Source organism: Topomyia yanbarensis, chromosome 3, assembly GCF_030247195.1.
Source record: "Topomyia yanbarensis strain Yona2022 chromosome 3, ASM3024719v1, whole genome shotgun sequence".
In the NCBI taxonomy this organism is placed as follows: Eukaryota; Metazoa; Arthropoda; class Insecta; order Diptera; family Culicidae; genus Topomyia; species Topomyia yanbarensis.
The window spans coordinates 373,804,353-373,818,007 of record NC_080672.1 but is presented as its reverse complement, the minus strand read 5'-3'; the positions used below and the strand labels follow the sequence as shown (position 1 = coordinate 373,818,007).

The 13,655-nt window shown below is 41.6% G+C and overlaps 1 protein-coding gene across 6 annotated transcripts in view; it reads right to left on the bottom strand.

The window, feature by feature from the left end:
* LOC131688291 (voltage-dependent calcium channel subunit alpha-2/delta-3) overlaps positions 1–13,655 on the bottom strand; it is a 47,265-nt gene that overhangs the window by 11,278 nt on the left and 22,332 nt on the right. For 3 of the 6 annotated variants that reach the window (XM_058972484.1, XM_058972485.1, XM_058972487.1), the window contains 7 exons: positions 7,842–7,922; positions 7,703–7,777; positions 7,538–7,642; positions 7,405–7,476; positions 7,146–7,348; positions 6,934–7,082; positions 6,378–6,419 (listed from right to left, as the gene is read on the bottom strand). In XM_058972484.1, the coding sequence (XP_058828467.1) occupies positions 6,378–6,419; positions 6,934–7,082; positions 7,146–7,348; positions 7,405–7,476; positions 7,538–7,642; positions 7,703–7,777; positions 7,842–7,922 (727 nt within the window). The remainder of the gene's footprint in view (positions 1–6,377; positions 6,420–6,933; positions 7,083–7,145; positions 7,349–7,404; positions 7,477–7,537; positions 7,643–7,702; positions 7,778–7,841; positions 7,923–13,655) is intronic. The other 3 variants (XM_058972486.1, XM_058972488.1, XM_058972489.1) reach the window with 1 other exon arrangement.

The window sequence follows — 13,655 nt, the reverse complement described above, 5'->3', positions numbered from 1 at the left end:
TCCATAAGAGAAATAGTCCCAATTTGTTGAGCCGAGCCGGCACAAGACTCAGTCTTCCGTGTCTTGGAAAAAATCCCAAACGTTTGAGAATTTTCTAAACCACATTTTTTTAAATGACCGAAAAAAAAGAAAATTTCTCCCTTGAAAATTTTCTGCACATGGGCCTGATGCATTCCATTTAAGAAAATCGGTTCAGTCATCACCGAAGAACCGCTGTGACTCTAATTGTGAAACATGCCGGGAAGCCGGGACTTCTGGAATTGTCCATAGAATGTTGGATTAGCGATCAGTGATCTAGACCTCCGAATCGTGTCATTTTATGGATCAAGCGAGGCTTAGAGTTGGGTTGGTGATGAAGGAGGGTGATATAATAAAATGGTGAGGGAGCAATGGGAGGGTTTTGAGGGTTTAAACTCCTCCCATGAGAGTTTTGGATTACTTTTGATAATTGGGATATCGTTTTCTAGAGAATTTTCACCGCAGGTGATCTCTGCATCGGAGTGGCTAAGAATTAAATAGCTCACGAAAACGGGTATCGGTATCGGGAGAAATTCCGCCGCTGGGAAACTCAGCACCGGCTAGTAGATAAATTCGATCGAATATCGCCACGAAGCTTAAAAAATCCCTACGATTGATAAAGGTTGTAGGTGTTAAAGAGATTTAAGTCGTTATGTTCAGCATCTCTGGATCGGTTCACGTCTCGGAAGGTGACGATATTTGCACAAGACTTGAGCCAAATTTCAATCACGAAGGATGAAGAACAAGAGCACAATCTCTCCTGAAGTAATATCTAACGGTGGCATCGGAAGGATGAGGATTGGAAGGAATAAGAGGTTTACGGGGGATGGGCATAGCGTAGTTGGTAAATCGCAACTCACTTGGGTTCAATTCCCAACCCCGCACATAGGGTTAGAGATTTTTCCAAAAGAAATTCTATAACCCGAAAAGAGGCGAATGACCATAAGGTTAAAACCTCTATAATCAAAATCAAAAAAAGGGTTTAGGTTTAGTCGGTAGGTTTACTACAAACCACTACAATAAGAATCCTACTTTACCATGAGTCAGCATTCGGTGATGCCTGATCAAAATTCCTTTTCCATAAGAGATATAGTCCCAATTTGTTAAGCCGAGCCGGCACAAGACTCAGTCTTCCGTGTCTCGGAAAAAATCCCAAACGTTTGAGAATTTTCTAAACCATATTTTTTTTAAATGACCGAAAAAAAGAAAACCTCGAAAATTTAAAATTTTCTGCGCACGGCCCCGATACCTTCCATTTAAGAAAATCGGTTCAGTCATCACCGAAGAACCGCTGTGACTTTAATTGTGAAATATGCCGGGAAGCCGGGACTTCCGGGATTGTCGATAGAGGACACTATATTCAAAGAATGTTGTATTAGCGATGAGTGATCTAGACCTCCGAATCGAAGTAATTTGATGAAAATTCCAATAGATTTTTAGCCTCTGAGGTATTACGATTGTAACGGTTTATATGGGAAATTCCGGTGTGGCCCTACTAACCCACCTGTAACTCCGGAACCAAAAGTCAGAATCGAATAAAAATCAATAGCAATTAATGGGAGTATCATAACCTCAATTTGAAATCAAGTTTGTAAAAATCGGTCAAGAATTCGCTGGGAAAGAGGTGTGACATTAGTTTGGGAACTTGGCAAGTTCCGCGGCGGCATCAAGAACCGGCATATGTGGCCAATGTGGGTAAAGCTACTTTGATTAGTCATTAGTGATCTAGACCCGTTAGTCCAAGTAATGTTGCACCAATTTTAATATGTATTGCATCATTCGGTTATCATGGTGTTACTAATTTATATGGGAATTGGCTGTGTGACCACACGCTTCAATCTGTAACTCCGGAACCGGAAGTCAAATCAACTAACATTTAAAGCAAAGTTTGTGTATATCGGTTTAGCCATTTCTGAGAAATTGACGTAAGCTTAAAAGACACACACACATACATATACATAGACATTTTCCGATTTTGACGAACTGAATTATCCTGAAGGGTCTTTTCCCAAGGCAAGACCCAACTGCATGGCCGCCTACACCGTACGTTGATGCAGATGGTGGAAATGCTGGTGACAATCGAGTTTGCAACGACGAGCTTCTTATAGTGGCAAAAGGGCTGAAAATGAGGAAAGCTCCCGGACTGGATGGTATCCCCAAGGTGGCACTGAAGACTGCGATCTTTGCGTTGCCGGACATGTTCAGGATAGTCCTACAGAAATACCTGGACGATAGCCATTTCCCGGATAGAAGGAAGATCCAGAAGCTGGTGTTGCAGCCAAAACCAGGGAAACCACCAGAAGATCCAGCATCCTATCGACCTATATGCCTGCTGGATACTCATGGTAAGCTCCTGGAAAGGGTCATCCTCAACAGGCTGACGACCTACGCGGAAAGTGAGAGCGGACTATCGCAGACGCAGTTCGGATTCCGGAAAGGGATATCGACGGTGGACGCCATCCGCACAGTCATCGCGAGCGCGGAGAAAGCATTGAAGCAAAAGAGAAGGGGTAATCGCTACTGCGTTCTGATAACGATAGACGTGAAGAACGCGTTCAACAGTGCTAGCTGGCGGGGTGATCGCCGTAGCGCTGCACAGCATGCGGCTTCTGGACTATCTCTGTAGTGTTCTGAAAAGTTACTTCCAACATCGAGTACTGTTCTACGAAATGAACATGGGGCAGAGGTCGATTAGGGTCGCGGCAGGAATACCTCAGGGTTCCACACTCGGCCCAGCGCTCTGCAATATAATGTACAACTGAGTGTCAACACTGGAACTGCCCAGAGGAGTTGAGATCGTCGGCTTTGCAGATGATGTTGTCCTGACGATAAACAGCGAGACCCTTGAGAAGGTGGAGATATTGACGGCAGAGACAATAGTCATCGTGGAAGCCTGGATGGCTGCCGCCAAGTTACAGCTAGCTCACCACCTCAAGTTCTGGTCAACAACAGTAAAAAAATCCAGCGTGTCGAGATCAGCGTCGGGGGACAATCCATCCCACCGATGCGTGAGCTAAGGCTCCTGGGTGTGATGATCGACGATTGGTTAAATAACAACAGCCATGTCGACTATGTATGTGAGAAGGCTGCAAGGACAACTAACGCATTGGCAAGGATCATGCCGAATCACGGAGGAGCAAGAAGCAGCACGATACGTCTCCTGGCGGGTGTCTCATCCTTAATACTGAGGAATGGCGTACCGGCCTGGGCTGCTGCACTGAACTCAAAGCAGAACCGGAAGAAGTTGACAAGCACGTTTCGCCTAATGGCTGTTCGTGTTACGAGTGCGTACAGAACGATATCGTCGGAGGCGGTATGCGGTATGCCGTAATTGATTCCCATCTGCATCACTCTGGCTGAGGACGTGGAATGCTGCAAGCGGAGAAATGCACATAATGCAAGGAGACTTGTCTGAGCGGACTCGTTAGCTAAGTGGCTGCAAGAATGGGACAACGCTGAGAAAGGAAGGTGGAACCACCTATTCATCACAAATGTATCTGCTTGGGTACATAGGAAACATGGAGAGGTGAACTTCCATTAGACGCAGGGTTTAGGGAGAAATTTCTCCGACGGTGTAGACTAGGTCCATCGCCGGGGACCAGCTGAGTAAAACGCGACATAGAACCGGGCTTGGGTCGTCGGAGCGCCAGTGAACCTGACGTCAGGCTTCACCGGAATCGCTGGATCGACCTCGACACCCTACCGGGTGGTTCGTGAGTAGGCTAGATCCACCGCCGGGGATTAGATCGAATAGACCTGTCGAATAGCTACGCTCCTCCCGGAATCGCTGGATGGATCTGCACCTACTGGCTGGCCCGTTGAGTAGGCTAGGTACACCGCCGGCGACTAGATCGAGTATATCGGGACGGAGCGGGAAGCTAAATGGCTCACGAAAACGAACATCGGTATCGGGATAAGTCTACCGTTCAGTTTCGGGAGAACCTCTCTCGCTTGGGAATTCTCCGTTGGTGTAGGCAAGATCCATTGTCGGAGACTAAACCGAGCAGTTCGCGAACAAGATGTTGGTAAAGTCGGGATCTGAATGGCTCATCGGGGAAGTGGAGTGAAATGGAACGAGAGAGGAACCAAAGGGCTCAAAGGAGTGGCAGTGCTAAATGGCACCGGACAGGGAGCCAGAAGACTAAAGAAGTTGTGGTGCTTAAACCAAAGAAGAAGGAGACACCATCAGTCGAGGGTCGTCGGGGCACCAGCGAACCGGACGCCCTGCTCCACCGGAATCGTCGAACTGACCTCGACATCTGGGTGGTTGGCTAGGTGTCCGGAGAACTTCTCTCGCCGGGGAATTCTCCGTCGGAGTAGGCTAGGTTCATCGTCGAAGAATAGACCGAATAGTTCGCGAACAATTCAGGAGCTCAACGAGTAAGTGGTGCTGGATGGTACGAGAAGGGAGTTGCGGTGCTGAATGGCACAAGTTGCCGCCCAGACTGTCTTCGTAGGGGAAGAGCACTATGTTTCGACCCAAAGCTAGCTTTCCGACTGCCATGATCTGTGTGGTTGCTGATGAACTGGTGGTGTGTCGAGGTGCTGTAACCCTACTGAAGAAACGAACTACTTAGTAGTTGATATAGTGTCCCCGAAGTAGTTTCGTAAGGTAGTGCCGGCGAGGAATTAGGTTCTGGTCAAAAGCAGTGTTTTTAGCGGGTCGGATGATGGCAAGCCCAAGTTTTTGTACATTTTTTCCTGTCTCAGGGCTATTTGCTATTTAAAAAACATGTACACACATACAGCCATTTTTCGATCTCGACAAACTGAGTCGAATGGTATGAGAGATTCGTCCCAGCAAGCCTCGGTCAAAAAGTCAAAATTCCGACCGACTGCATAACCTTTCTGCATGAGAAAGGCAAAACGTGAATATCTCCACATATACTAGTGATAGCAAGTTTCCGTCTTCGGCAAAGTAATGCAGTTTCGGTTGAACAATATTCTAGAACATTTATATAATGGAAAAAATCTAGAAAAAAACTTATGACGAAAAAACTGTTTCTAAGGGACCATTCACAAATAATGCCCTATATCTCAAAAAGCCTAAAAACTAAACTGTTGAAGTCTTCGGATAAAGTGTTTGTAATGAGTTTCTCTTCTGCTTTGTTGAAGTAAGTATTTTTCTATCTGAATTATTGAACAAAATAAATTTCGTAACTCACTATTAAAGGGATTAATCATCAATCCGATAAGACGAAAAAGGGCAGTTATATTCCAAGAAACTTTCCCAAAGACACACCATAGCCAAACTCAAAAGTTTTGATGCAATTTAAAAACCCCTTCTATTTTGCTCATTGGGACCACTGTGCGAGGGTTGAACAGAATCAATTTCAATTTGTTGAAGAATCTGTCTGAGTCTGCGACAAGGCGTTTGTTGAATTTATTCAACAAGTCTCTTGAGGATAACATTGTGCTTCATGACTGGTGGCAAGTGATGGTCATCGCCATCTCAAAACCAGAAAAACCTCCGCCTTCGACCACAACTCGTATCGGTCGATGGAATTGCTGTCATGCATCGTCGGAAAAGTCGGAACATGTACGAATTTTTAGCTTATCTCCTACCAGATTTGAACTCTATTAAATAATCCTGATTCTGTTTTAAAATCTATATGTGTGTAGGTGTGCGATTGTGGAATATTTAACTGTTTTTGCGGTCGTGACTGTATTGTTGGTACTCATTCCTGCATATGCAACTCCTCAGCTAACAAATGAACGATTTTCATAAATTGTGTGCCAGTGAAAAAATATTTTGAAAATTGTACACATAGAAATACAAGAATATCGATGCCTGCTAAAAATATTAATTAACTTGTCACTGTTAACTTCGATTATTCCAAATGATTATTGTTTATACATTGCAGTAAAACAAAAAGAACCAAGAATCAAACGTGAAACTAAGGAAAATAAATCGAAATCACTCATCATCTGTTGAAGGGAAACTAACGGTATCAAACACACAACTAAATCGATATGCAATCAACCTTCCTTGGAAACAAACCAAAACTAGGCAAACTTAGGAAAACATTTTGGTGCTCTCGAAACGTGCAATTAATATTTGGCAGATCGACTACGATGAAACGCAGCTTATACAAACTTGTACAAATAAAGCCAATGCAAAATATTTCATCGTTATCGAGCTGCTTTTTTGTGCGGGCTGTATCGTGTAAGATTTAATTAATTTATTCTTGAAAAGTGCATAATTCAATACGAGTTAATTTGTTCGCTATTTGAAGGTGTTCGAAAAACATAAGGTTTTTTGATTGTGCGGTTAGTACGAACTAACGCTAAACAGATTTGAACTCTTGGTTTGTGTTTTGTTGAAAAACAATTTCCTTCGGTTAAGAAATCTTACTCACAGTAATAGTAGTCCTTTTCAGGTATTCGGGTCGAAATGTTAGCTGCGGATTTGCAATTTTTTCATATTTGTTTGATTCATATATGTTTGATTGACGCAGATTTTGGATCATTTGTCATTGGATGATTTGCGCGCGTAAAATGGTCATTTCACGACGGAAGAAGGGCGAATAATTTCGATAACATGTGAGATTTCAGTCGGATGATTATCAGACACATCGAAATTAATCGAAAAAGGAAGAAAAAGAAAACAGACGATTAATAAACCGAATCTACAGAATGAACGCTGGCGTGGATGTTGTTTTGAAAACATCGAGTGATTATGATGCTCCTAGCTGTGAATATCGCAATCGACACCGAAATGGCAGAGTCAATGAATGAAGAGATTTATTGCGATTGATGTTTTGTCGCGAGATGATCACGGGAATGATTACGATTACGAACGATTTTCACATTTTCGTGTAAGAGATACGCGATCGAACAACGATTTGTAAATTGTTGAGTAGAACTTGATATAGAAACACATTGAGACACATTGACAAGTGGTGAAAAACTTACAGAACATGGCATGCTCTGGCGGTGGTGGAGTGCGAAGGGCTGGCCATTTCCAACCGCCCTGTTTCATGCGCTCCAGGAAATGCTTGAGCTCCAGTTCTGGAGTGGCGAACGATTCGTTCGCGTGCTCGTTTAAATATTTGCAGTATACCCTGAAAAAAATAAAATCATCACTAACTCCTGACAAAACAGTTAGATGCAACTCTGCTACTTACCAGTCTGGATGAATCTTCCAGTTTATGCCGCTGAAGAAGTTTACGACATTATTGCCTTTTGCATGGATACGGTGGATCTCGTCCTCCGTTCGAATCTGGAGTCGATTGACACCGTGCGTTTCTGGGTACGTAACGACCAGAGTAAATGGTGTGTTTTTGATAGGCGTCCAGTAATACTGGCGCCTTGTGCGCGAAACGCGTTTCTGCAACGAAATCGTAATTATCGATCGAGATTAACTTTAAGTTTATCAAAACTTACCATTTCATCGAAATGATACTTCACGTGTATCCATTTAGCTCCGGTAGACTGATTTATTATAGATTCTCGTATCTAAAAGAAGAAGGTATTTTTCAACAAAACATTTCGTAATTGACTTAAAAAGAGTACGCACATGCAATAAGGCAGGATTAAAGTCTCGTGGTCCACGGTCGTCATCGGTCAGTTCCACCTCTATCATATCGACCGTATTGTAGGCTGGTTTCAAAATATCTTGGAACTACGAAAGAAGAAGTGATTAAACAATATTAGCCTCAACGGTTTTGCTGGGAATACTTACAACTGGACGGAAATCGGGGTGCGTTAGAATATAGCCGTTATTCGTAACGATGAAGGCGTACCCGTTGACTCCAAGCTTGGAAGCAGAAAAAGTATACAGCTATAATATAGACCAGATCAGATCCGCTAACAGGACTCACCAAATGAGGTTTGAGATATTTTTTGATCTCCGCGATGGGTACATCAGCTCCCGCCACGCCGAGTATGTTTGCGACTTTTGTCTGTGGAAATTATATGCAGAATTTTAGGGAGTGAAGATCTAGGTTGTGTACATTATGAATCTCTAATATCTAGTCATCTAGTATGATTTGTAGGAGGGATCCCCTACTAGGGAAAACAATTTTAAATTAATACTCTATTAGTGCACAGATTAAGTATAATTCACCGCTAAGCTGGCGATCGGAGATAAACATAAAATGGTACTATTACTTTATAACACTACTGCAAGCAAATCAGAAGGATTGAGTGGGGTATTTAAAAAAGGTTCAACATTTTGTTTTGGAAAACCATTAACAATCAATCCAAAATAAGGGAAATGGAAAAAACTCGAACCGTCGGAAAGTACCTATTACAAGCATAAAGTCAGTAGCCATTTCCATCCAGAATGTTTCTAAATTCTATGGTCCTCTCCTAGGTTGATGGGTTTGACGAGATTGCAAACATCATCACGCATATTTCGTGCATCAGTGCCAAAGAACCTCTGACAGACAATTGCTTTAAGATGGTTATTGCATTACGACTCGAGAGTGGTGCATCGAGGACACCGAGAGGGCTTATGGGTTTTCTTATGTTTTGCGTTTTTCATACTCTGCACCAGGTCTAACTAACGATCAACCATTAACCTGTGCGCGCTGGCGTGACCGACTGGCGGGCTGACGTGGATTGAATTTTGCCGTGGGCCGTGTTTGCAAACATTGTTCCACAGTTTAATGGCAGTGTTCGTGGACACGGCTCACGATGGGGATCATTGTGTGTCGATTTATCAGTCGCCTTCGTCATCGTGCACAGGGTAATTAATGAAATGTAAAAGTACCAAACCTATTAGTGATTGTTTTGTAATAATAGTTGTAATAGTTGTAGTTTTTAGTACTAGTGTACAATTGTTATTTGCTAGTCGTATGTCCATCTGTGTTTGTGTTCGTATGAGTATTTGTGATAGCTGGTAGGTCAAGGAATGGATGCAGAACTGGCGCATTTTTTTCTATAGGTTTCTTTAACACGGCTCAATGTGTTAGCACAACTGAGCCGTGGATCTCTTTAATTTTTGCAATAAATAAAAATAAAAAATACTAAGAATGCCCGTCTGCTAGATTTTGTTGACGCAGTGTGTGTTGAGATCCTTTTTCTTGGCGATGAAGCATTAGTTGCCTTATCCGTCACAGCTTGAAGGCCATTCAGTCTGCCGTTACGGTACTTCTTTCTTGCTGTTCACGGTCAGAGGTTATTATTTGTTTCTTGTTCTTACGGATCTCTGTTATAAATCTGTCTTCATCGGTATTAGCTTCTTTGTGATGCTAGTTGTTTGTTTGGGAGCGGTTGTCGTGGTCGTTGTGGCTTCAGTATTGTTTAATTGGCTCGTTGTTTTTGTGTAAGTGTCGGAGGCTGCTGTTTTTCCCTAATGGGCTGTTTGGTTATAGAATTGGCATGTTGGGGTCTGCCCGAGATATGTGATCAGCGTTGTTTGCTTACAGGTTACGCCATCATTCGGTGATTTGCATTCGATTGTCATAGAAGGTATCGGTGTAATCACTCACAATACTAACGCCGTTGGGAATACCGGTGAAAAAAATTCTCCTGATGTCATTCACAATAGATTCCACTTCTCCGTATTGCGACATAATTTGTTTGATGTAATCTTCCTTAGTGCGCGGTGCCAAATCATGGATACGAACATCCATCATGTCATTTTCTATATGCACGGGGTTCTTGATTCTGGTGTTATTGAATTCAACCTCGTGTTTCATGTTGTTCTTTGCAATGAAGTTTTCTGCCTGTGCCACACTTCTAAACGTAATCGAAACACAATTTTTGACGTGGTGTAGCTGAATGTACGTAACTTCCGCGAGATTAAGCTCCACTTTAACTTTAACAAATATTTCCACCTCCTGAACTGTGGGTCTAACACGAATTTTCTTAAAATCGATCGAAATTGTGTTACGAGCCGTGCATAAATGACGTAGCATTTTGGGGGGGAGGGAATGGGGGTATACCAAATTTATGACGAAGTGTGACGTGGGGGAGGGCAGGGTCATAAGTAGTACGACGGGGCATAAAGTTTAAATTTTTTGACGAGCGTCAAAATCCAATGATTAGGAGACGCAATTTAATGTTCCTTTATTCCTAAAAGAAGTAAATTGAAATCCAGTAAGATTTTCGATTCGCGGGATTACAAGCTCGCAAAAAACGAATAGATTTTGTATGTTGATTTAGCTTGCTACATTAGTTTTAGCTAATACACTAACTATTAGACTTAGTTTGGTAGCAGAATTAAATTTTCTCTTCGGATTCAAAGAAAACAAAATCAATAATTTAGTTGAACTGAGAGAATCTCTCTTCATGCTCCATAACATAAAATTCAAAATAAAACAATCAACACTATATTTGTCATGATATGGTTTTATTTTGTACCCAATTTGTTGTTATAATGTTGATAAAACCCGTCGAAAATTTTGTAAGGAAATGTATTTAACAAATTTGTAAAACATATTTTTTGTACGTTGCGGTTGGGGAGGGGGGGGGGGGTATGGGCATGCTACGCTATTTACAAGGGGGAGGTTAGAGCTTTGTGACAAATACTATAAGGGGGAGGGAGGGGTCAAAATCGCAGAAAAAAAGCTACGTCATTTGTGTACGGCCACTTATCCCGTAGCAACGATACAATCCTGTTTGTTCACTGGATATGTAACAAAGTGATAACTTATTTCACTGGTGCCTATAGCGTAGCCATTTTTTGCTTCTGCTTTGTGTGAGGTTAGAAGATAGACTGAACTGGGGTATATGATAGAATAGTGAGTAATCCTTGTGGTGCTCAATTCGTGAGTTTGATTCGACTCATTTGGGAAGATTAATTAGGAGACGTTTAATTTACCGACGTACGTGAATCATCCATTCCCGGTCAGCATGGCATGATAAAATTATAACATAATGCAATTGTTCAAGTATATCACATGTGTGCTTTTTTGTACTTCATTAGTCTGTATTTACTGTACTTTTAGTAGCTTCCAGTACTCATGTGTATGTGTTAACTATCCTATCTCCCACTAGCTGGTAGTGATTTACAGAAAAAGATGTTAGCATGTATTTAAATACATTCATGCAAATAACTTGGTTCATGGATTTAGATAGGTGTTAGCTCAATTGACTTTCCTATGACCCATTTCGTATACAGCGCCAGACATGTTCCGAGGTCATCGTTCCATCAACCAGCCCCGCCTTAATGTAATGTTTGTATCAATTCGATTTCAACATTACAGTAAAACTTTTGATATTTAGTGTATTTAAATATATATAAATATGTATGTATCATTAATGATAAAATTCACTTACTCAAAAGATCTTCCATAATTAACCTTCGGGTGAATGCGCTGATTTGTATAACATTAGTAGTACACATTTAGAAACTTATTTTTCAGCTCGAATATTTTGTAGTAAGTGTCTCATTCCCTCTTATAAAACTCGCTTACCGCTGCTCATCTCTTTCGGCACTTCGACGCCCTCGGTCGACCGTCTCATAGAAGAGATTTCTTTCATCGAATCCCCAATTTCTGTCGGAATTCGTATATGAGGCGCTCAATGGATTCTACAAGCTCGAATATTAACTAGCTGAAGCAAAATAATATATAATATAAATAATTTTATAAAAAAAAACCCTAATTTTATAATCAACTAAGGCTGTTTGACGATTCTAATGCAGAAGCTAATGATGTGACCATGAAGAATACGTCAGACAACCTTAATTGACCCCCCTCGACACCAGTTTGTCCTTACCAAGCCGTAACATGGGTGGTGTTGTGAGAGCTGTCGAATAGGAGTTGAGAACATGCCTTTTAGTTGGACCAATAAAAAAAATAACGCTCATGTTCACTAGGCAACACGTTCCATGGCGACATGCCGTAGGGGAGACCGGGGCTAGATGGCGGTGTTTTCAGTTTTCAATTTTTACCGCTTTGATGTAGGTAGATCTTGCAAAATAGAACACACGGCATGAAAGAGCAGACTGTTGGCAACATCTCTGATTTTTTAAAGCCATTGTCTCCATTTTTAGAAACAAAAATCTGTGACGCGGAAAACCCGCAAACTAACCCCGGTCCCGGAGTAAGTTGGCGGTATGTGAGGATACGCCAAAAACTAACCAATCAAATGGAGATTCAATTACTTCAAGGGTCCTTTTGGAACGTGCTGAATGTCTTTTCGAGAAAACTGTATATTAACCGACATTTGCTATTATATTTCAGTTTCAATACCCCGGCATTTTGACTTTGACGTGTACTCCCTATTCAAAAGCAAATTTTCGAAATTCTTCATGCAATTGGCCAGAATAAATGTGTCCTACATTGGTGAGATACACAACAAAAAGATTTTCCTACATTGGAGTGGATTCCAGAAATAAATTTTTTTTGATGACTTTTTTGCACTGTAAATAGTACCGCCAACGTGCCCCGCGTGCAGCACTGCCAACTTACCCCAACCGCATATTTCATTAAAAACTATTTAAAAAATAACTTTTGTTTGTGGATAGATGTAATATCTATACGGATACTGAAAGCTCTTTTCATGTGCTTCATTCGGGAAATAAATTGAAAATCACTCTAAATAACGCAAAGTATTTAAAATTTAGAAAATTTACTTGGTATGCTCGAAAACACAATATCACCCACAACTTCCACCAAACAAATCGTTTTGCAACAAAAAAACATTGGATAACGATTTTCACATAACTTGAGGTACACAAGAAGAGGCAGCGCTTTATGTTTAATATGTAGGCGGATTTCGCCAACTTACCCCAACCGCCAACTAGCCCCGGGTTCCCCTACACTAAAAATCAAGCCTCAGGTCCACGGTCCGCGCGATCATTCAAGAACACATACGAATATTCGAATGGTCACACGATTATAAAATCGAATTTATCCACGCGAAGTTGCATACACGCTGGTAGACGCTACAAACACGTTAACATGAAAACGCTTGAGCTTCGTCCAGGCACGACTACGCCCGCGATTTCGCAAACATGAAAACACCCCAGTGATTGAGTGAACGTTTTAACACTTATTACCTGCAAAACTAAACCGGGTCACAAGCGCAGACCTACAAACACATGTGTTCGCGCGATCATAAATCGGTCATGTCCGCAAGTTCCTTATCCTTGAGCCTAGTAGCATAGGTCCAAGCCTTCAGTTGGACCAATCGAAAAAAAGACGCTCATATCCACTAAACAACACGTTCCATGGCAACATGACCTGGAGCTTTGGTGATTTGGGGAATTTCACTCTCTTATAGTATTCAGCACGTTAATATACAAACGCTTAATACCTTCGCGATCAATCACGCACACTAAAGCCCGCGGTCTCGCAAACATGAAAACGCTAATTGTGGCGCTAAGCAAAATGCTGACGAAGTTTTAAACGTGCATCAAGGCAGACTTTAAACAGTTTCAGTCGCCTGGGATAGTGGCAGAGATTTTCAAACACATTAAGCAATCGGAATCATCAACCTGTAAATTTATATGCAGGAGTGCCTGAAAAAATGTCTGTTGATGAGGAAGGAAATAGAAAAACTGGTATATTTTACTACAGACATATTCTAATTTATATATACAAAAATCAAATAAATACATTAAATACGCGTCGATTTCTTACCTCATATAAGGAATCGAAAGTATTATTATAATGTTAGAATCCATTTGATACAAACATTACAGTAAGGCGGGGCTGGTTGATGGAACGATGACCTCGAAA